The 24,987-nt window shown below is 43.8% G+C and overlaps 1 protein-coding gene across 2 annotated transcripts in view; it reads right to left on the reverse strand.

Moving 5' to 3' along the window:
* Positions 1–24,987, reverse strand: part of STAT1 (signal transducer and activator of transcription 1) — a 1,113,083-nt gene that overhangs the window by 191,347 nt on the left and 896,749 nt on the right. For both annotated transcript variants that reach the window (XM_073647949.1, XM_073647950.1), the window contains exon 21: positions 18,216–18,401. In XM_073647949.1, the coding sequence (XP_073504050.1) occupies positions 18,216–18,401 (186 nt within the window). The remainder of the gene's footprint in view (positions 1–18,215; positions 18,402–24,987) is intronic.

A 24,987-nucleotide genomic window follows, 5' to 3' on the forward strand; every position in this document is an offset into this window, starting at 1 on the left:
ACCACATCATTCTTTGTGCCCGTGATGTGATCGCGGGTCGCTGATGGGTTGCTATGGCAGCCGGGGGTCTGTTGAAGACCTCCATACTTGTCATTCCGGAGCTCCCCTGAAACCTTCCCTGCGGCCCGGCTTCAAAAGAGACCGTGATTCCTGCTATATGCAGCAATACTGTGGCGTTGTGGTATATAGCACAAGCGATCAGACGATTGCAGGTTCAATTCCCCTAAGGAGACTAATAAGAACAGTGAAAAGTAAAAACAAAATGTTTTAAAAAATAAAAAAGAACAAAAGTTCAAATCACCTCCTTCTCCCCTATTAACAATAAAGATAAATATCTGGTATCGCTGTGTTCAAAAAAGTCCAATCTATCAAAATATCAAAATAATTTAGGCGGTTTCACATGTCTGGATATTTTTGGTACCGTAAAAACCCGTACCGGAGATATCCTTGCCTGTGTGCACCTGTGTGGAAACAGTGTGCCGCATCAGGAGCACACGTACCGGCGTTTGGGAATCAGCGGTATAGGTAGCACTGTTTCCAAGTGCCGGGTGCTGAACGCTGCCCTCATCAATGTCCCCTGCCGACACTGCGATCAGCACCAGCAGGGGATAATGATGAGAGTAGTAGTAGTCTGCTCCTGGTGTCTCCATCTGTAAAAAAAAAAAAAAAGAATAACAAAAAAAAAAATCCATATACTCACCTGTTCTAAGTGTCTCCTCTGTAATCCATGTGACCGCTCAGCAGAAGAGCCAGGGAGAATGACTCCTGCAGCGAGCGGGCCCCAGAGCTGCGCTCAGTGAGTGACAGGACACCGCTCGTTGAGTACAGCTCCGGTTCATTCTCTCCGGCTCCTCGGCGTGAGCGGTCGCATGGATTACAGCGGGGGACACTTAGTACAGGTGAGTATGTGGATTTTTTAATTTTAATCTTATTTTTACAGGTGGATACTGTAGGAGCAGACTACAATCATTATCCCTTACTAGTGCTGATCACAGCATCGGCAGGGGACAATGAGGAGGGCAGCGTTTAGCACCTGGTGCTTGGGAACAGCGCTAACTGTACCGCTGATTCTCAAGCGCCGGTACGTGTCACACGGATGGCATCAGTGTGCGGTACGTGTTTACACGGACCCATTGACTTGAATGGATCAGTGTGATCTGTACTACCGGCCAAAAACAGACATGACAGTGAGTGGAGCACAGGGACACACGGTCTGTGGAAATACACTGACATGTGCGCAGACCCATTCATTTGAATGTGTGTCAATGTCTCCGGTATGTGTGGAAACGGTCACCACTCATACCGGAAAAACTAATGTGTTAAAGAGCCCTTAATCTGATCAGTAAACACTGTAAATGGAAAAAAATCAAGAACGCCAAAATGACACTTGTTTAGAAGCTACACATCTATCCCAAAATGGTATCAATAAAAACATTGTTTCACCCCGCAAAAAGTAAGCTATCACACAGCTCCAAAGGCCAAAAAATAAAAATATTACGGGTCTCAGAAAATGGCAACACAACCCAAAACATTTTTTTTTTCAAAATTCAGATTTTTTTCCACCACTAAGGTAATAAAAATACCGGACATGTTTGGCATCGCTAATTGTACTGATGAGCAAAATCACATTGCGAGGTCATTTGTACCACACAATACACACAGTAAAAACAATTCCCAAAAAACAAATGTCAGAATTGTGTTTTTTTACAATTTCACTTCACTTGGCATATGCTTTCCAGCATATTATGTGGTCAAATAAATGGTGTTATTAAAAAGTAAAATTTGTGCTGCAAAAAACAAGCCCTCATACGGCGATGTTGACAGAAAAATAAAAAACTTAAGGCTCTGGTAAGAAGGGAAGGAAAATGCGAAAACTCGAAAACGAAAATTTGCCTCTTTGTAAAGCGGTTTGAGAGAATGTGTTAGCTGCAGGCTTGGACTGGCCTGGTGGGGTGCCAGGAAATTTCCCGGTGGGCCCTGGGCCCCCGCAGAGAAGACAGAGGAGAATTTTAAAAAAAAGGAAAAAAAAAAGTGGCTGCGGGCCCTTTAAGCGTGCGTGCACGCACTCTCACCGCTGCAATGCCCAGGACAGTAGCGGGAGGGGCCTGGGAGCAGGAGAGTAGGGGCTGCACTGCAGCATCACACTTAGCAGACAGGGCCGCAGGTCTGCTATAAAAGTGACGTCACAGTGCGCCCTGCAATACAGTTTCCCGCCTTAGGAGCGCGTCCGTACACTATATGGGCCGGACTGGACACAAGCCAAGCCAAGGTAGTGTACAATTTGTGTGTGTTTGTATGAATTTTTATGTATATGCTGCCTGCATGTGTGTATATGCCTGCATGTGTGTGTGTACAGTGTGTGTATATGCCTGTGAGTGTGTGTGTACAGTGTGTGTGTATATGCCGGTGTGTGTGTACAGTGTGTGTGTATACGTGTGTTTGTGTATATGCCTGCATGTGTGTACATACAGTGTGAGTATATGCCTGTGTGTGTGTATATGCCTGTGTGTACAGGGTGTGTGTATATGCCTGCATGTGTGTGTATATACAGTACAGACCAAAAGTTTGGACACACCTTCTCATTTTAAGATTTTTCTGTATTTTCATGACTATGAAAATTGTACATTCACACTGAAGGCATCAAAACTATGAATTAACACATGTGGAATTATATACTTAACAAAAAAGTGTGAAACAACTGAAAATATGTCTTATATTCTAGGTTCTTCAAAGTAGCCACCTTTTGCTTCGATGACTGCTTTGCACGCTCTTGGCATTCTCTTGAGCTTCAAGAAGTAGTCACCGGAAATGGTCTTCCAACAATCTTGAAGGAGTTCCCAGAGATGCTTAGCACTTGTTGGCCCTTTTGCCTTCACTCTGTGGTCCAGCTCACCCCAAACCATCTCGATTGGGTTCAGGTCTGGTGACTGTGAAGGCCAGGTCATCTGGCGTAGCACCCCATCACTCTCCTTCTTAGTCAAATAGCCCTTACACAGCCTGGAGGTGTGTTTGGGGTCATTGTCCTGTTGAAAAATAAATGATGGTCCAACTAAACGCAAACCAGATGGAATAGCATGCCGCTGCAAGATGCTGTGGTAGCCATGCTGGTTCAATATGCCTTCAATTTTGAATAAATTCCCAACAGTGTCACCAGCAAAGCACCCCCACACCATTACACCTCCTCCTCCATGCTTCACGGTGGGAACCAGGCATGTAGAGTCCATCCGTTCACCTTTTCTGCGTCGCACAAAGACACGGTGGTTGGAACCAAAGATCTCAAATTTGGACTCATCAGACCAAAGCACAGATTTCCACTGGTCTAATGTCCATTCCTTGTGTTCTTTAGCCCAAACAAGTCTCTTCTGCTTGTTGCCTGTCCTTAGCAGTGGTTTCCTGGCAGCTATTTTATCATGAAGGTCTGCTGCACAAAGTCTCCTCTTAACAGTTCTTGTAGAGATGTGTCTGCTGCTAGAACTCTGTGTGGCATTGACCTGGTCTCTAATCTGAGCTGCTGTTAACCTACGATTTCTGAGGCTGGTGACTCGGCTAAACTCATCCTCAGAAGCAGAGGTGACTCTTGGTCTTCCTTTCCTGGGGCGGTCCTCATGTGAGACAGTTTCTTTGTAGCGCTTGATGGTTTTTGCAACTGCACTTGGGGACACTTTCAAAGTTTTCCCAATTTTTCGGACTGACTGACCTTCATTTCTTAAAGTAATGATGGCCACTCGTTTTTCTTTACTTAGCTGCTTTTTTCTTGCCATAATACAAATTCTAACAGTCTATTCAGTAGGACTATCAGCTGTGTATCCACCTGACTTCTGCACAACACAACTGATGGTCCCAACCCCATTTATAAGGCAAGAAATCCCACTTATTAAACCTGACAGGGCATACCTGTGAAGTGAAAACCATTTCCGGTAACTACCTCTTGAAGCTCATCAAGAGAATGCCAAGAGTGTGCAAAGCAGTCATCAAAGCAAAAGGTGGCTACTTTGAAGAACCTAGACTATAAGACATATTTTCAGTTGTTTCACACTTTTTTGTTACGTATATAATTCCACATGTATTAATTCATAGTATTGATGCCTTCAGTGTGAATGCACAATTTTCAAAGTCATGAAAATACAGAAAAATCTTTAAATGAGAAGGTGTGTCCAAACTTTTGGTCTGTGCTGTATGCCTGCATGTGTGCACAGTGTGTGTGTATATGTCTGCATGTGTGTGTATATATGCCTGCATATGTGTGTGTGTAGTGTATATATGCCTGCATGTGTGTGTGTATGCCTACGTGTGTGTATATGCCTGTATGCATGTGTGTGTGTATGCCTGCATGTGTGTATATGACTGCATGTGTGCATGTGTGTGTATATGCATGCGTGTGTGTATATGCCTGCATGTGTGCGTGTGTGTGTGTATATGCCTGCATGTGTTTGTATGTCCGTGTGTATGTATTTGAGTGGCTGCATGTCTGTGTATGTGTGTATATGTGTCTTCACACGTGTGTGCGTGCTTCCCTGCGTGTCAGCATTTTTGTGTGTGTGATTGTCTGAGTGTGTCTGTGCATGACTGCGTGTGCATTTCTGTGTGTGCTTGCCTGCGTGTGTATGTGTCCTCATTTCTGTGAGTATGTCTATCTGCATGTATATATTATTGCTCTTTCACATGTCCTGATATTTACAGGACTGGAGATATCCATGTCCACCTGTGTGTTATCCATGTGACACATACTGGCACTTGGGAATCAGTGTACAGTTAGTACTGTTCTCAAGAGCCATGTGCTGAGCGCTGCCCTCATCATAGATCCCTGCCGGCGCTGCGATACTCACCTCTACTAAGTGTCACCCGCTGTAATCTGTGCGAGCGCTCACGCTGAGGAAAATGACTCCTGCAGCGGTTGGGCCCCGAAGCTGCGCTCAGTGATTGACAGGGCACCACTTGCTGAGCACAGCTCCGGGGCCCAACCGCTGCAGGAGTCATTCTCCTCAGCGTGAGCGCTCGCACGGATTACAGCGGGTGACACTTAGGAGAGGTGAGTATAAGGATTTTTTTTATTTTATCCTTATTTTTACAGTTGGACACGGCGGGAGTAGACTACTACTCTCATCATTGACCCTGTTGCTGCTGATCGCAGCGCCGGCAGGGATCTATGATGAGGGCAGCGTTCAGCACCCGATGCTTGGGAAGAGCACTAACTGTCATCAGTGTGCGGGACATTTTGTGGCCCGTACAGCAGGTAAAAAACAGACATGTTAGCGTGTTTTGCCCACGGACACCACATTGTCTGTGGAAAGTGGAAACACACTGACATGTGCACAGACCCATGGGTCTACGTATATAAGTGTCTCTGGTAAGTGTGGAAACTCTCACCGCATGTACTGATGTGCCACAAAAATTAGCTGACCAAGCAAAAATACCAACTGTTTATGTGTCAATAGCAAATATAAAACCTAAGATAGACACATCAACCAAAAAATTATATATAATTAAGTTTATTAGATACTCAAGATAAAAACATAGGATATAGCAATGTGGGAAAGGGGCTAAAAACTAAATGAGAGAGCACAAAGGGGTATATATAGATAAACTGCATTCATGTAGATAAAAAACCTAATAGGTGACAGTATATATGAGTGATAGGATAGTAGGTAGTAATGTGATATGAAGATTAAATACACATATATATATATATATATATATAAATAAATAAATATTTAAAGTGCACAATATTATACCAATTCAATCAGAATATTGAATATGATTGAATTGGTATACTATTGTGCACTTTAAATGTTTATTTATTTATATATATATCTATTTAATCTTCATATCACATTACTACCTACTATCCCATCACTCATATATACTGTCACCTATTAGGTTTTTTATCTACATGAATGCAGTTTATCTATATATACCCCTTTGTGCTCTCTCATTCAGTTTTAAGCCCCTTTCCCGCATTACTATATCCTATGTTTTTATCTTGAGTATCTAATAAACTTAATTATATATTATTTTTTGGTTGATGTGTCTATTTAAGGTTTTATATGTACTGACGTGCAAAAGAGCCCTTAGTATGTGTCTGTGTGCGCTTGTTTTCGTGTGTGTAAGCGCGTTTCTGCATGTCTGTGTGGTCTTCTGAAGATTTATTATATTTGGGGAGAGATGGGAGAGAAATTTTAGGAGACAGAATGGGGAGATGTGTGAAGAAACAGTATGGTGAACTAAAGGAGGGGTGGGAATGGGTGCGGGAACAGAATGGGGAAGGGATGTATGAGACAGTATGGAGAGTAGGGGAATAGTGTGAGGAGACAGTATGGAGGGAGAAAAGTGTGAGGTGACACAGCACAGAGACTAGGTAGTGTGGGGGAAGGTATAGAGATGCGGCAGTATGGGGGGAACAGTGTGAGGGCACAGCAAGGAGGGAACAGTATGCTGAGGAGGGGGAGTGTGATGACTGGGCAGTATAGCGGGGACACCATATTAGAGGACAATGTGAAGAGGGGGCCCAGTATGGTAAGGGGAGGACAGTGTGGAGAGCAGGTACCATAAGAGGGGTAGAGTATATGTCATATTTTGTGCAGGGAGCATTGTAAGAGTTGTTTATTCAGGGGCTCAGTGTAGATATTTTTAGTTTTTATTCAGGAGCATTATAATAACACTGCTATCTTTAACCCCTTCAAAACCTTGGGTTTTGTCGTTTTTGCTTTTTCGTTTTTTGCTCCCCTTGTTCCCAGAGCCATAGCGTTTTTACTTTTTGGTCAATATGGCCATGTGAGGGCTTATTTTTTGCGGGACGAGTTGTACTTTTCAACGCCATTACTAGTTTTACCATATCGTGTACGGGAAAACTGGAAAAAAGTGCGGTAAAATTGCAAAAAAATTGCAATACCACAGTTGTTTTTTATTTATTTTTTTTACCACGTTCACTGAATGCTAAAACTGACCTGCCATTCTTATTCTCCAGGTCATTACGAGTTCATAGACACCAAACATGTATAGGTTCTTTTATATTTAAGTGGTGAAAAAAAATTCCAAAATTTGGTAAAAAAAAAAAATAGCGCCATTTTCTAAGACCTGTAGCGTCTCCATTTTTTGTGATCTGGGGCTGGATGAGGGCTTATTTTTTGCGCGCCGGGCTGACGTTTTTATTGATAACATTTTGGGGTAGATCCGATGTTTTGATCGCTCGTTATTGCATTTTATTGCAATTTTGCGGCGACCAAAAAAAGTAATTCTGGCGTTTAGAATTTTTTTCTCGTTACGCCGTTTACCGTTCGGATTAATTCTTTTTTTATATTGATAGATCGGGCGATTCTGAATGCGGCGATACCAAATATGTCTATGTAGGGTTTTTTTATATATATTTTATTTTGAATGGGGTGAAAGGGGGGTGATTTAAACTTTTATATTTTTTTAATTTTTTTTATATTTTTAAAAACTTTTTTTTTCACTTACTGCATGCTTCAATAGTCTCCATAGGAGACTAGAAGCAGCAGTTGTCTGATCGGCTCTGCTACATACAGGGGACCAGCAGGTCCCCTGCATGCAGCAGAAATGGTCCTGTGCTATGAGCACCGACCACTAGGTGGCGCTCATAGCGACCAGATCATGACAACCACAGGCGTCTGCTGCAGACCCTGGGTTGTCATGCCCACCCATCGGTGACCCGCGATCACATGACGGGGTCGCCGGTGGGCGGGGCTTAGGACGCACTTCCAGGAAGCGCGCGTTAAATGCCGCTGTCGGAGATTGACAGCGGCATTTAACATGTTAAGAGCCTCGGGTGGATCGCGATTCCACCCGGGGCTGTTGCGGGCACATGTCAGCTGTAAGAATCAGCTGATGTGCTCAGTTCAGTGAGGGCTCAGTGCAGCAGCCCTCACTGAACGGGGGGTACGCAAATGTGCGTACTAAGACGTCATGGGTAGTAAAGGGGTTAAGGACATCGTGTGGGGATGTGCTGCAGAAGACTGGAGAAGATGGAAGTCTACAGAGACGGCTGTGGATGAGAAAAGTCATCATGGAGTCTGAACAAGAGGAAGAAAAGAAAGAACGATTCTAATCAGAGAAGACGTCTCAGGTAAGATACCTGGATGTAAATGTTCATTTGTGATACTGCCTGCGTCTCATCAGTACTGTAGTTCCCGTATGGTCCGCAGTCTGATGATGACTGATAACAACTCCCAGTATCTCTATTGTTAATTACATACTGGGAGTTGTAGGTTTATGTGATACAAAAATATATGGGGCTGACCTGACATTACAAATTATGGTGGCTCAGATGATGTATTCATGTACTGATGTGTTTGTGCGCGTCTGCGTATCTGGAATAATATGTATTTTTGTAAGATGTGTGTATGTAACAGTGCATTGTGGTGTGTAATAACATTTATATGCTTGGGGCACCTTTACCAAATCTGTTAGGTCTCTTTCACATGAGTTAGGGAATTTCATTTGTCTTTCCATATTTAGGAACAGACAAGTGAAATTTGCTAACCTTGTCATAACAGTCACCATAGGGATGTGCTTGTATGGAGCGGGTTCAGGAGCTGAGCCTGCTCCATACCGGGCAGATGTTGGCTGTGTTATATAGCCGGTGTCTGCCTGTAACAGCAGTGTTGAGAGCTCACCCTTGATTGCTGCTGTTATGAGTATTTAAGCGCCCTTGTCAATCACTGACAGCGGCATTTAGATAGCACGATGGCCGGCGCATGCAGTCACCAGCTCCCTTCAGCCCCCTGTGACGCAGCTGCAGGTTGCTGATGGGTTGCCAGTAGTGCTGAGTGAGTGTGGTCGGATAAGGTGTTATCTCAGCATGCTCGGATGTTATCCGAGTATCTTGTAGTGCTCTGCTAATATGCACGAGTCCCTGCGGTAACATGTTTTGTGGCGGTAGACAGAAGCAACACATGCAGGAATTACCTACCAAACAGGCAATCCCTGCATGTGTTGCGTCTGTCTACTGCCGCAAAACATGCTAGCGCGGGGACTCAAGCATAGTAGCAGAGCACTACAAGATACTCAGATAACACCCGAGCATGCTGGGATAACACCTTATCCGACCATGTTCACTCATTACTAGTTGCCAGTTGCTGCTGCCATGTTAGTCGTTCAATGAAGCTCAGCCTGAGGTTGGGCTCCATGAAAGTGTCACAATCAAGGTGCCGGATGTTATTGCAGCATGCTCACTTTGTAGTTAGTGGTGACTATAATGTCTCCTCCTTGCACAGACCCTGTAACAGGAAGCGAGTGGCGACAGGGAGAATAAAACGTAATTTTCTCCGTGTAGCCAAAGCTTTTCCATTAAGCCGTCTAACCAGGCTTTAAACCCTATTTACCTGCAGATTACCCCTATATCTGCACATAAATAGCGTTTTTCAAGGTGACAAGTTACCATTAAAGGGACTCTGTTCGAACAATCATTTTGTACTGCCAAAGTCCTGCCGCTTGGTGCTCCACAGCGGGGCCAATCATGTAACTATAGTACATTACAGAAAAACATAACAAGTAATAAAACCGTTTATGGTGGGCTGTAGTGTGGGCCCCTAGAGTCAGTTCCCCTGGTGGGCCCTAGGCACCCCAGTCCGAGCCTGGTCAGCTGATTCATGCTGCCCAAACCACGACTGGGGGCGGCGCTGGACTAGTCCCGTCTCTCCCTGTTGTCTCCAGCCAGATCTAAACAGGAAAAGTATATCTAGCTGCAATCGTGCAGCCAGGATCTGGTTCATGTCGCCTGCAGTTTGGGCAGCATGAATCAGCTCATGGGTTCCGTTTAAAGCTGTTGTGCCACAGAGTAGGGGATAATTTCCTGATGGGACCCCCAGTGATCCTAAGAACAACTGGAACTGAGGAGGAGCTTGCGCATTTCTGCTCCGTTCATCCTCATTAGGAGCACCAAAGATAGCAAAGCTCTTTATATAATTAATCTGTTTCTTTCTGCTTGAAGTTATCTGTTTCTGAGTAAAAGACCAAGTAAAACAATATAAGTACCCATTATAGTTTATGGGGCTGTTTATATGTTCATATTTTTTCATGGAACATGTGTGGTTTTTTTTCCAGCAGCACGGATGAAAAGTGGCAATACAAGTCTATGGGTCTGTGAAAAAACACATACAGCAGACAAACGGCATCAGTATGCGTGCCATTAGGGAGAATGAATGGTCACTGCTTCCCACGCACAGAGTCCCGGCATGGGGACCAGTGACTATTCTGGCACAGCATCTCACTGTGTGAGGGCGCATAGCAGTTATGCCATATACGGCTCACACAGTGAGAACCCTGTTGGCAGCAGAGCGGGACGCAGCACTGGCGGAGAGAGGAGATGAGTATGATTGTTTATTTTTTTTCTGTGCAGCGTGACAGGGATCAGTTGGGGCCAAGTCTACCAGGATGAGGGGTGCCAAACATACCAGGAAGAGGGATGAGGGGTGCCATACATACAAGGACGAGGGATGAGAGGGGCCATACATACCGAGATGAGGGGTGTCATACATACCAAGATGAGGGATGAAGGTGCCATACATACCAGGAGGCGTGGCATACATACCAGGATGGGGATGAGGGGGGCCATACATACAGGGATGAGGAATGAAGGTGCCATACATACCAAAAAGAGGGATGAAGGTGCCATACATACCAGGATGAGGATGAGGGATGCCATGCATACCAGGATGAAGGGTGCAATACATACCAGGAAGAGGGATGAGGGGGGCCATGCATATCAGGATGGGGTTAGGGCCACGTATAACAGGAAGGAGGGGGCCATATATACCAGGATGGGGGATATTAACAGAATTGAGGGACATTATCCATATAGCAGTTGTCAGCAGCAGACCACATTCTTTGCTTAATTTTTTTTTCTAGTTTCTTCCTCTAAAACCTAGGTGCGTCTTATGGTCCGGAGCATCTTATAGTCCGAAAAATATGGTAGATATTCAGAAAGGGGTTGTCCAAGTAGCGGACAGCCCCCTTAATAATGCAATGGATAGGAGAAGCTTTGTAATTTATTTATTCATCCGCGAAAAACACTGATGGTAAAAATGGACACACGGAACATACACTGACAATTTTTTTTTTTGCGTACGTGAAAAATACCGACGTTTGAATGGGGCCGAATAGTGTATTGTTGTGTTTTGATACGTATGATTAGAAATGTTTATGGGTGTAAAAACAATTTGATGTTTGGGGCCAGTTTAATAAATTTGTAAGGGCCGACATTGGGGAATGCCATTTGTCTTTTCTGTTTTAGGAATACACAAGTGTTTTTTATGCATAAAACCGATCTTTTGCATAACCGATACAAACAGCAGCACAGGGGTCTCCATTTTGCACATCGATTCCACTTGTCTGTTCCTAAAACAGAAAAGACATTACGATCTCGCTTTGGCCTAGGATGTACATATGAAAAGATACAAATGAGGTATTTAGAGGCACCGCTGAGCCATTGAGTGTGATGGTCAGATCTAGTACACCTATGCTTATGTTTATGTCTGTATGCTAAAGCACAGCATATATAATACTGCTAAAAAAACATATACCTGGTATAAATACAGTTGAACATAACAGTTATTGATGTGATTGATTCAGTCTGCAGAGTGTTACCTTTGATTTCTTTAAAGGGGTTCTCCACTACTAGGACAACCCCTTCTTGAACTAAATGTTCGGTCCTGATAAAATGAAAAAAAAACTATACTCACCTCCCATGTCAGTTCCATACCAGCAGTGTCGGCACTCGCGGTCTCGGGGCTCTGATGAGGTGGAATGACACATGATCCCGGCACCCAATGAGCGCTGGCGTCACTGTCTCTGCCTACATAAAGATTGAACATGAAAAGAAAGTCGGATGAGCTGTAGCTTCGGCTTTCTCTTCATGTTCAGTCCATACGAAGGTGGAGACTGTGACGTCAGAACTGATTGGGGGCCGGGCATCACGTGTCATTCCACCACATCACAGTTCCGGGACTGCGAGTGCCGACACTGCTGGAACGGAGCCGGCACGGAAGGGGAGTAGAGGTTTATTTTTTTATTTTTTTTTTATCGGGGCCAAATATTTAATTTAAGAAGGGGTAGTCCTAGTAGTGGACAACCCCTTAAAGTATTTTGGCTGATGCCACAGTTGTAATATAGAGCACACCTTATTCTAGATTCGTACCATGTATGTTAATGTGGCCATGTTTTTTTTTACAAATGTAAATTATGTTTCAGATGGATTTATTCTGCATCAGCTACAACTAAAAGAAAATACAGTAAGTAAATCTAATTCTTGCTCTTTCTGAATGATTACGATGTTATTAACAGATCGATAATGTGTATATAGGATTGCACATGTGTGCTCAATCCCAATAACCGTCTTTTGCAGCATTTTTACTTTAGCTAATTTTATGCAGGAAGTTAAAATGGGCCGCCACATTGTGTGGGCCACTGCTGAGAGTTTGCCCCCCAGGCCAAAATTTGCCAGCCAGCCCCTGGGTACAAGGCACCTGACTAGACTAAACAGGCAGTTCAAAATCTCTCTTTACCCAGGTCGCACCGACAGTTGCGTACCTTTTTAGGCTTAGAGTCCTATTGTAGGTCTTGGACAAGGTCTGCTTTCCATATGATGCAACCACTTTATGACTGTATCATCAAACCCCTTAAATCTCACTACGAAAGCTATTGATTCATTTCATTGTCGCAAACTGCTCATTGTCCCAGCCCAGGCCTTAAGCATTCCAAACTATGATCAGCCATTTTTCTTGTTATGCACAGAACAAGGAGGTCATGCAGTACTGACACAACAGCATGGTGACAAAGACCAATAGCTTACTACTCAGCACAATTAGACTCAGTGAGCAGAGGATCTCCCATGTGTGTCCGTGCTGTAAGTGCTGCTGCACTGATGCTAGGAAAGATCACATTGATTTCCTCCCCACATGACATCCATTCCATACTCATACAGGTTCAGTAGAAACACCTGTTTATGGTCAGACGGCTCAGACTTGAATGTGCTCTTCAAATTCCTGAGTATGTCACCCTCAAAAGATGTCATATTCTGAATCCAGCCACCTTTCTGCCTGTGGATTCAGAAAATGGGGAATTGTTGACAGTATTAGCAAGTGAGGAAGAGTACTTTGACATAACGCATGAACATGACTGCATAGACCTAATGAGTCAAGAGACAGTGAGTTTTTCACATGTTCATGATAAACCTGTTCCTAAAGCAGATTTTGAGTTTTTTTGTAGAAGTCTCCAGATACCACCAGGATGGGAGATTCTACACTGGTAGTATCCTCACAAGAGGTAATCCGAGCTGAACCACTCTCTCCTCACATGTCAGTGCAGGAGGCAGAGCTGAAGGCACTCACTGAGGCCTGTAGAGCTGCAGCAGGCAAAGTCGCTTATATTTACACAGATTTGAGTTGTGGATGGGGAATATCACATGATTATGGCCCCATCTGCAGAACCAGAGATTTTCTTAGATCGGCTGGTAAGCCCATTAAAAAAAATGCAGAGCTGGTGAAACAATTAATGGAGGCATTGATGTTAACAGTCCAGGTTGGCATAATCAAGGCACGCATAAAAGGTGACTCCCTGGAGGTAGCGGACAACAGAAGGGCGGAGGAAGCTGCTATAATAGCAGCAAAGCAGCCTAGGGAGCAGAGGACTGTGGCAGGGAGTCAGCGAATTCCAGCCACGGCCAGTCTAAATGTCCTGAAATCCCTCCAGCATCAGGCACCCCTCAGGGAAGGAACACTGGGGAAAAATGGGAGCTGTGCAAAACTCAAATGGCGTATGGGAGAATAGGGATAGATTGTGCTTACCGAGGTTCCTGTTCCCTGTGATGGTGCAAGCAACACATGGCCCCACTCATGCCTCAAAAAGTCACATGTGTACCATGGTAAATGCCTTCTGGATCACTCCTGGTTTCAGTTAAAGTGATTTTGCCACAAACAAAAGTTCATTGTATTCACTAGATCTTGGAATAATAATAATTTCCACAATTGGTTGTGTTTAAATAAAATGTTCCTGTGCTGAGATAATCTTATAAATGTGCCCCTGCTGTGTACTGTGCAATGGCTGTGTCTGACCGTACAGGAACGTGGTCTGATCATCACGCAAGGTGTGGGAAAGACTTAGTGCAACACAAAGGGAAGAGGGAAAGGGAGCCCAGACTCTAGGGAAAGGGGGGAAGTGGAGACCTCCTAGGTTGATCTAGCGTCACCCTGTCTCCCCTAACGTCCCTGTATTGGCTCTTCCTCAATCGCCGCACGCGTGCCTCGCCCTGTCTTTTCCTGGCGTATGGCTATGGCTAGGGAAGGGAGGAGATGAGCAGTAGTCGATCTCCACTAAACACTATAGACAACAAGGGCACACAAATGGGGAAATTGCTTAATTTTAGACGACTCCAGACAAAAGCACCTACGTCCTCAAGCTCCAGAGAGGATGAAATACTGCTCTTGCTAAGCCTTCACAAGTAGTAATGAATATCACCGGCACCTCCCTCTGAAACACAGCAGGGTGTTAATTAGCCAGAGGAAGGTAGCTGCTGGGTCCTAGAGACAGCCTCTAAGATGTCTGTAATGCCAAATGTAGAGATCTCCTGCAACCAACTGCAGGGCGACTGTCTGTCACTTCTGACACACCCGTGACACTAATGCACCATACACTCATGCATGCACTTTTCACATATATTCAGACATTTCACACATGTATGCACACAATTACACATACACTGACCATATGAAATAAATAAAACCCCTATTTTATGGCACATATCTTTTTTCAGCGTTTAGTTTCTGTTGCTGGCAACATCTTTCAGCTTGTAGTGACAGTGAGGGAGGGGCACAATCACCACTCCAGCCAACTGCAGGAACTAAACTTCAGTGCTGGATGGTGTGAGCAAGGGAAACGGGAGGTAAAGGAGGAAACACATGAGCAGCACTCCAGCTCGCTGCCTGGTGAGTTATGGAGCACATACCCACAGATACATGCTGGACTGAACACATTCAGTTCAGTCACAATGCCTGGACGCAGACCGCTGTTGCTGTTTACTTTCCTTGATGCATTGCATCATGGGAGAGTGACGTCAGCACAGCAGAGGGGCTTGGGGAATCCCCTGGAGGTGACTTCAACTGAAGTCGGCTCAGTTGAATGAGAGGCTCCTGCCAAGAAAGGGAGTTTTTCCACCACAGAGTATATGCCTTGTTTATAATTTTTTTGTCAAATTCTAAATGTTATTACATCTATTACATCTGCATTTAATTTAAATAATAAAAATTGTAGTGATAGGTCCTCTTTAAGTCTGGTCACTGTTAATGGCTATAGCGGGCTTTAAGATTTTTTATTATGTCCAGATTTCATGTTAACTTGCTTCTTTTACTATTAGATGCTTTTTTTCATCCTTGGCTTCTTTAATTTCCATTACCTCAGCATTTGGACAAATCATTTAATCTCTATCATGTTATATACAGTGGTGTGAAAAAGTGTTTGACCCTTCCTGATTTCTTATTATTTTGCATGTTTGTCACACTTAAATGTTTCAAATCATGAAACAAATTTAAATATTTGACAAAGATAACAGAAGTAACCACAAAATGCAGTTTTTAAATGGAGGTCTTTAGTATTAAGGATAAATAAACCCAAACCTACAGGGCCCTTTGTGAATAAGTGATTGCCCCACACCCCCACCCTTAAAACATAAATTAACTGTGGTTCATCATATCTTTGTGAAGCGAAGTTCAATTTCTCTAGCAATACACAGGACACAGGCCTGATTACTACCACACCTGTTCTCAATCAAAAAATCACTTAAATGGGACCTGCCTGACAAAGAGAAGTAGACCAAAAGATCCTCAAAAGCTAGACATCATGCTGCAATCCAAAGAAATTCAGGAACAAATGAGAAACAAAGTAATTGTGATCTATCAGTCTGGAAAAGGAAGCCATTTCTAAAGCTTTGGGGCTCCAGTGAAACACTATAAGGCCACGGCCCCACTATCAGTATTTGGTCAGTATTTTTTCTCAGGAGTGGGAGCCAAAACCAGGACTGGGTGATAAATGCAGAATTGGTGCACTTTTTTCTTTTATACCATTCCTCTCATTGTTCCTCACCTGGTTTTGGCTCCCACTCCTGAAAAAAAATACTGACCGAATACTGACCAAATACTGATAGTGGGGCTGTGGCCTAAGAGTCATTATCTAGAAATGGTGAAAACATGGAACAGTGGTGAGAACCTTCCCAAGAGTGTCTGGCCGACCAAAATTACCCCAAGAGTGCAGCAACAACTCATCCAAAAGGTCACAAAAGACCCCACAACAACATCCAAATAACTGCAGGCCTCACTTGCCTCAGTTAAGTTCAGTGTTCATGACTCCACCATCTGGCCTAGAAGTAACACAGCATTTCAGAAAAGGAATATCATACTAACAGTAAAATGTGGTGGTGGTCGTGTAATGGTCTGGGGCTGTTTTTCTGGAAGACTTGACATAGTAAATGGAACCATGAATTCTGCTGTCTACCAAAAAATCCTGAAGAAGAATGTCCGACCATCTGTTCGTGACCTGAAGCTGAAGCGCACTTGGGTTATGCAGCAGGACAATGATCCAAAACACACTAGCAAGCTAACCTCGCAATGGCTTAAGAAAAACAAAATTAGGACTTTGGAGTGGCCTAGTCAAAGTCCTGACCTTAACCTGAGTGAGATGCTGTGGCATGACCTTAAAAAGGCGGTTCATGCTCGGAATTTTAACAATTTTGCAAAGATGAGTGGGCCAAAATTCCTCCAGATCATTGTAAAAGACTCCTCGACAGTTATCGCAAACGCTTAATTGCAGTTGTTGTTGCTAAGGGTGGCTCAACCAGTTATTAGGTTTAGGGGGCAATAACTTTTTTCACACAGGGCCCTGTAGGTTTGGATTTGTTGCACCCTTAATAATAAAGACCTTCATTTAAAAAGTGCATTTTGTGTTTACTTTTGTTATCTTTGTCGAATATTTAAATTTGTTTTGTGATCTGAAACATTTAAGTGTGACAAACATGTAAAAGAATAAGAAATCAGGAAGGGGGCAAACACTTTTTCACACCACTGTATAATTTTCTAAGTTAATTTATACATCTATTAAAGGGAACCTGACAAGCTCCTCTATGCTCTCCAACCCACCAGCCATAGTACAGGGTGGGCCATTTATATTAACTTTATTCTTTCATGAGTTTTTTACAAGTTTATGACCACTTATAAAATGTGTTCAAAGTGCTGCACATTGTGTTGGATTGTCAATGCAACCCTCTTCTCCCACTCTTGACACACTGATAGCAACACCGCAGAAGAAATGCTAGCACAGGCTTCCAGTATCTGTTGTTTCAGATGCTGCACATCTCGTATCTTGATGGTGGGTTGTGGTATATTTGGTACAAAGATAGTGGGGCCATTGTTCATCAATGGAAACCTCAATGCCATTGGATATCTGAAATTGCTACATGATGATGTGTTGCCCTCTTTATGCACTGAAGATGGCACGTTCCCTGAGTTTTTCCAACAAGATGGTGAACCATCACAAAGTTACGCTAAAACCAAGAACACCATTGTTTTTCTTATGAAATTCTCAATAAGTTTGATGTGTCACATGACCCTCTTCCCATTGAAAAAAATAAAGTTGGATCCAAAATGGCCGACTTCAAAATGGCCGCCATGGTCACCACCCATCTGGAAAAGTTTTCCCCCTCCCATATAGTAATGTGCCACAAACAAGAAGTTGATATCACCAACCTTTCGCATTTAATTTAGGTATATCCATATAAATGGCCCATCCTGTATATTCCTTTCTATATACCCTGCCTAACAAGTCCTTTATACTGTTTGACGAATAATTCGATGACTTAAAAAAAAGTATTTTTACAGTCTGTTTTTCCTATACAAAAGCTTTAGACTAAGTAATATGGCGCTTGTTTACCCAGACTAGTAGACCCAATCAGAATGTTACCACGCCACCTTGGGCATGATAACATGATCGGCAAGAGCTGGCATCAACACCTGCTCTCTACAAAAATTGTGCAAGCGCATGACTTCCTGTCCCACACGTCATTGCGCCTCTGAAACCGGGTGTACACTTCCTGACTTTAGAGACGCAATGCGCATGTCCGGAAGCGTTTCAGAGTTAAACTTACATGGCTGAAATCATGTCCATGAGAACCCATTTACATGACAGTTAATAACTAAATACCTGCCAGATAAACTTACCATCTTTCGGCCTTGAGTAGTACTTCCCAAATGCCATATCTTTTTGAGTATCTGGATATAAAAACTTTAGTGGATTCTCTGGAATATTTTCTGCTGCCATCACTTTATAGTTGCGAATAATGTCTGGAAAACTCACAGCAGAAAGCTCTTTCTTTGTATAAGGTTCCACAGAATGAAAAACAGGCTCTGAAATTAAACATTTCAAATCATTAGAAAGTGTTTACCTAGGCATGTATATACATAATATTTCGATTACACGCAATGGGGAAGTTTCACTAATCCTAGGCAATATTTAGCCTGCAAACTGAAATGAAATGCATGTCAGGCTGTCTAGTCCTTAACATGGGCGATGTTGGATTTTAAATTCATAGCAAAGTTTGAATACTTTTGTCTAACAATAGACGCGATGCAAGGCATATGCACTAAATTTTTACATTGCAAAGTAAGCCACAATTTTAGCTTAGAACTTTTCCACAAGTATTTTTTGCTTTTCCTATACAATAAATTGTCAAAAATCATACCGTATATGGTTTACAAGGTTTCTGAGTCCAAATCGAAATCACTTATGCAGGAGTTATGTGTTGCATTTCTCGGTTTCAAAGTTTTTATTAGACAAATAAAATAACATTGTACAACTGTATAATTCACTAGGAGATTGCAAATTAGACATTAAATTAGACATGATGCATACAGTCCAATGAATACAATAGTTTTCTAAATACTCAATACACAACTCTGTAAAGTGCAGCAGAACGGTAGTCCTGACTGAGCTTCTCTCTGGTTACCAGGGCTGTGGAGTCGGTAAGCCAAACCTCCGACTCCAACTCCTCAATTTCCATGACATCGACTCAGATTCCACGACTACGACTCCCTCATACATGGCTCATGTTTAAGTCATAAATTTATTGTAGCACAGATTCATCTCCACTAAAAGTCTAGACCCTTAGATCAGGAATAGGACAGACATTTCTAGGACATTTCATAACTTTCCCAAATTCTTATGAAAAAAATATTCCCCACAAACTGCATTGAACTACTGTATTCAATTTATTATATATTTTAGGAGTTCGAGTCGGTCCATTTTATACCGACTCCACAAAAATGGACACCTACTCAGACTCCACAGCCCTGCTGGTTACGCTCTGGCACTTTATAGGCAAATGGTGTCCCAGTATGCTATAGGGCGCGGGATGCCTCACACTCACTTGTAGGCCACAAGCCTCCACTGCCTCCAGGCTTCCATACTCAGAAGCCATCGCACACAATTCAGGGGACACAAAGTTCTTTACAACAGGCAAATGTTTACTGGTCAGTTCAAGTTCATAAGGTGTTGACAGTTGGGATAGGGTACAGGATTCATGTTTCCTTCCTCCTTAGTATGACACCTCTTCAGCCCTGGGGATTCGTAGGTTTCTGACTTGGGACTGGAGAGTATGTATGCTATGACAAAGTCACTGTCAAAGTACTGGAGGGGAGATATGTTTGATTGAGGTTGTTTGCTTCAGTGATATGAATCTAGGTGAAAAAATATGCCCCAGCACACCAAGTTCTGAAAGGGGTTAATCAGCCATGTTAAAAGTTGGGTTTTCTTTGTGAACATCTGAAGAGTGGGTAAGGCGTAGAAGGTAAATAATCAGCTTTCTGAATCATTGTTTGTCGGGTGTGTTTGGAGATGGGAGCTTCAGAACTGGATGTTTGTGTGTTGGTTTATATGTTGGTTCTTGAGCTGGCGGATCCCTGCAGCAACACAGACTGTGCTATACGTTATGGTTTTGTTTTCTCATTAGGCCAGAAAGGCTGTGTTTATTTTGCCAACTCTGCACTGGTTTATGCCGTATTTTTAATAAATGAGTGGAAGATTTAAAGAGACAGTGTTCCTATGCCTACCTTTATGTGCAGCCGATTGAGCAGATCTACAACAGTTGGTGCTAAGAGTGTCGGCAAGACTGTGGACAGCTGTGGATAACCTGCATGTCCTGGGTGAAGTTGGCAGTGAACCAGGAAGCAAAGTCAGACAGCACAGAGGACCTGATTAAGCACCTTGTGAAAGCCCAGCAGCAGCAACAGCAGGGACATTAGAAGTCAAGCAAGCTGCTTATCCAGCAGATCCAGCAACAGCAGCACCAACAGCAGTTCCAGCAACAGCAGCAACAAGATCGGCAGAGACAATAGTAGCAGCAGCTCTAATAACAACCACAGCAGCAACAAGAACAGAACTGACAACAACAGCAGATTGAGTTGCTCGCAGAGGCAGTTCATGGAGGCTGGCAGCCTGTCCCCCAAGTCCAGGTGATGACTCCTACGTCCGCAAGGTGGTAAGACGAGCCATGCAAAAGATGACCCCAGGTGATAATCTTAAGGCATTTTTGACTGTGTTCGAAAGAGTAGCAGAGCAGGAGAAGCTACCACTGGAGCAGTGGGTGGAGTTGCTAGCCCCCTATTTAACTGGTGAACCCCAAAAAGCCTATTATGACATGGCCTTACAAGATGCACAGGAGTATGCCAAATTAAAAACGGAGATATTGGTACACTCAGGAGCGACTATATCTGTTAAAGCTCAAAGGGTTCACCACTGAGCGTATTGTGGTGACAAACCCCTCGCTCCCAAATTGTCAACGTACTACATTTGGTATAGAAGAGATTTCAGTCAGAGTCCTCCATCCCAGCCCAGATAGTTGAGCGAGTTATTATTGACAGATTTATCCACTCCCATCCTATGCCGGTACAGGCCTGGGTTGTCCAATGAGACCCCCACAATGCGGACGACATGGTTAGCCTACTGAAAAGGTACCAAGTGGTCAAGAAGTCCTTAAGGAAACTGAGCGTTGTTGCATCCCTGTACTGGGGTACCCAGAAGGAGTCTGACTAAAAAGAAGGGTAGTAGAGCCACCACTGGGGAGAGTCCAAGGCCCCAAGGGGTCGCTGAGGGGTTGCCAAAGGCCGCTGCTAAGGACTTAATTTGTTGGCGATGTCACGGTTCGGGGCACATAGTCATCCATTGTCCTATGTCCGCTGAACAGATGGACTGCAGCATGGGGAGGCGTTGTTCATATTACGCCTATCCAGACTGCAGTAGAGACTATCAACCCGGTGAGGGGCTACAAGCATGTCCCGTGACAATAAATGGGGTACTGGTGTCAGGGCTCTTGGACTTGGAGTTTGGTGACTCTGGTAAGGGCTACACTCTCTCACCAGTTGATCACCGTAAAAATGTATTCACGAGGAGGCGGGACTTTAGCTTGTTCTGGGACTTATGGCGAAAGGTGGGGATGCCAAGGTACTCAGATAGGAGCCGGTTTAACCATGAAGAATCCTCATCACAGTCAAAGGCAAATGAGCTCCCCCTGTGTGTCCTTGCTGGCGACGAGGACTGTGACCCATGAGGTACCTGTTGTTCTCCATTAGGGAACTTCCACAGGCCTCTACAGGGTTCTCACCATTTGAGCTGTTATACAGACGGAACCCTCGGTGGACTTCTAGATATTGCGAAGGAGACCTGAGAAGCAGAGGTTACACCCCAGTGGAGCATCATTGAGCATGTGGCCCACATGCAAGATCAGAAGGTGATGCCGATTGTGATGGAGAGCCTAATTCAAGCCCAAGTGGCCCAGGCGAGGGTCCACAATCAGGCGGCAAGGCTGAGACAATTTAGTCCTGGAGACCGGGTGTTGGTGTTGATCCCCAGGGTTGAAAGTAAATTTCTGGCCAAGTGCCATGGGAGTTGGTCGAGAAGCTGAGTGATGTCAACTACAAGGTTCATCAGCCAGGGAGAAGAAAGCCGTAGTATCAGGTGTACCACATCAACCTGCTCAAACTGTAACGAAAAAGAGAACCGGTGGAAGCTACGTGCCTGGGGGCCAATCCGGAAGCCAAGGTCAAGGATATCACAATGGCAGAGACCCTGTCACCAGCTCAGAAACAACAGTTCCGAGAACTGCTTCAGCTGAATTGGGGCCTGTTTTTGAAGTCCCAGGTTGTTGAGTATGAAATCCTGACGGAACCGCATGTGCGGGTGAACCAAAAACCATATCGGATTACCGAAGCCTGTGGCGAGGTGATCTCAAAGGAGGTGAGAAGAATGTTGAGCCTAGGCGTCATTGAATGAAAGAATGGCTGATTTAGCCCCCTTGTCATGGTGCCGAAGCCTGATGGAGAATGGAGCTCTTGTAACAATTATTGGAAGCTAAATGAGGAATTAAAGTTTGACAAATATCTGATGCCCTGCGTTAATGAACTCATTGAGAGGCTAGGGTCAGCCAGATACATCACCCACCTTGGACCTAACGAAAGCGTACTGGCAAATCCTCCTGAGATGGCCTTCTCTACACCTGACGATTGCTTCCAGTTTACGAGGATGCCGTTCGGGCTGCATGAAGCCTGGCTACCTTCCAGAGGGCCATGGACCGGATCCTAGCCCCTCGCAAAAAGTACGCCACAGTTTACCTGGATGAGATTGGGGAAGTCATCTGCAGAAGGTCCAGGCGGTACTAAATGCATTGAGTAAGGAAGAGTTTACCATAAATACTTGGGCTATATCATGGGAAGGGATGAAATAAAGCCGCAAGTGAATAAGGTAGAGGCGATTCAGAAATGTTCAACCAGTCTCCAAGAAACTAGTTAGGGCGTTTCTGGGAATTGTGGGATACCATCGTTAGCTTATCCCGAATTTTCCCATAATAGCCGCCACCCTGACTGATGATCTTAAGAGCACGAAGACATCGATGGCATTCCAGGAGTTGAAACTCGCCCTATGCAAACAACCAGTCTTGGTTGCACCAGACTTCAGTAAGGAGTTCGAAGTCCAGACAGAAGCCTCAGAGGCCGGTCTGGGGGCCGTGTTGTCTCAGGAAGTAAACTGGGAGGAACATAGAATACAGTATTTAAGTAGGAAACTCTCTTCTTGTGAGAAAAACTATTCCATTGTAGAAAGAGAATGCTTGGACATCAAATGGGAAATTGACACCCAGAGGTACTACCTGTTAGGCCGGAAGTTCAGGCTGGACGATCATGCGCCCCAGAGATGGATAAGGGAAAAGAAGGGGAAGAATTCCTGGGTGACTAGGTGATTTCTAGCACTATAGGACTTCAGCTTTCATGTGGAACACAGGCCTGGGAAGTTGCATGGTAACTCAGATGCCCTGTTTAGACTTCCCTGTTGACTGGTGACAGAAGGTGCCAAAACTCGCAGCTTTAGGCATGGGGGGGGTATAAGGGGAGGGGACAAGTGACAGAGTCAGGCAAAGTACTGGAGGGGAGATATGTATGACTGAGGTTGTTCGCTTCAGTGATATAAACCTGGGTGAAAAAATGCTCCAGTATACTAAGCATACTCTCAAGAGTGGGTGGGGTTTAGAAGGTAAAAAATCAGCCTTCTGAATCATTGTGTGTTGGTTGTGCCTGGAGATGCGAACTCCAGAGTTTGATGTTTGTGTTAAAGAAAGCTGAACCTTTACATGTTGGTTTCTAAGCGGGTGGATTCCGGCAGCAACAAGGACTGTGCCATAGGTTATGTTTTTGTTTTCTGATTAGGCCAGAAAGCCCGTGTTTATGTTGCTAACTCTGCACTGGTTTATGCAGTATCTTTAATAAACCAGTGGAAGAATTAATGAGACAGTGTTCCTGTGTCTACATCTATGTGCAGCCGAGTGAGCCAATCTACCACAATGCGTTATATATACTCCAGGCAAGTGGGCTGCCTGGTTTCCATACACTTGTATGGAGTGAGGCTGCGCCCTCTCGTTGGCCAAGCCCATTGGTCGGCTGCGTCACTAGATGGGTCACGGCTTTGCTCTACATAAGTGTATGGAGCGAGGCCACACCCACTAGACGGGCTTTGGACAGGAGTATGCATTATGCATACATACCCTCCCGTCCCGGGTCAGAAACCAGTGAGTCCCCGTAGTGCACAATGCGTGCGATGGGGGGATTCAAAAGTCATACAGAGTGACTGCAGACTTATCGATTTGGACTGGACAACCCCTTTAAGCTAATCCTATGCTTTTCCTGCACAATACACTACTCACATTATACATTAACAGTTTAGATGACTTATATACTGCACATTACCATAATACATTACATAAGACGCACATCCCTATTACATATAAAACTGTATAACACTATACACACAGTGCGATTGTTGTATTCAGGGGCAGGAACAGGGTAAGGCAGTCTATATCCCTACAATTCAATATCTTATTTCTTGAGCATAAGCGAGAGCAGAGACAAGCCTATGTTGGAGTAGAACGCACACAGCTTTGGAGACATTTTGGGGGAACACCCTTTTCTAAAGCATATACATCTAGGTTACCTGCGAGTTTAAAACAGGTACACCACGTGATAAATCCCACCACAAAAAAACACAACAATAGATAGTCATATTGAAAACCAAACTATAACACACAGTTTCCAAATACTGCAGATATTGCATTTGTTTTTTGCTATTAATCTTTTATTCATAATTATTTTTTCTTTTATAGGTACTAGTGAGAACAAAAAAAAATGAACAAAAGATATAGATCTTAACAGCTCTTTTAGATATTTAAAAAAACATAGCTTTCTCTTGAATAAGACATCGGATAGCAGATATCAAGGTATCCTTTTATTTAGCTTTCTATGACCTGCATATCCATATAGAATTTTTAGGAGGGTTGATCCTACTGACAGATTCCCTTTAAGCGCATTTATTTTGCCAGAACTCAAAATCTTTTCATAACATAACAAACATGTAAAAAAAAAAATGAACCTCTAACTCAAGATTTCCTTTCATTAT

This window comes from Phyllobates terribilis, unplaced genomic scaffold, assembly GCF_046119375.1.
Source record: "Phyllobates terribilis strain yellow unplaced genomic scaffold, ASM4611937v1 Scaffold_9__5_contigs__length_417890890, whole genome shotgun sequence".
NCBI lineage: Eukaryota > Metazoa > Chordata > Amphibia > Anura > Dendrobatidae > Phyllobates > Phyllobates terribilis.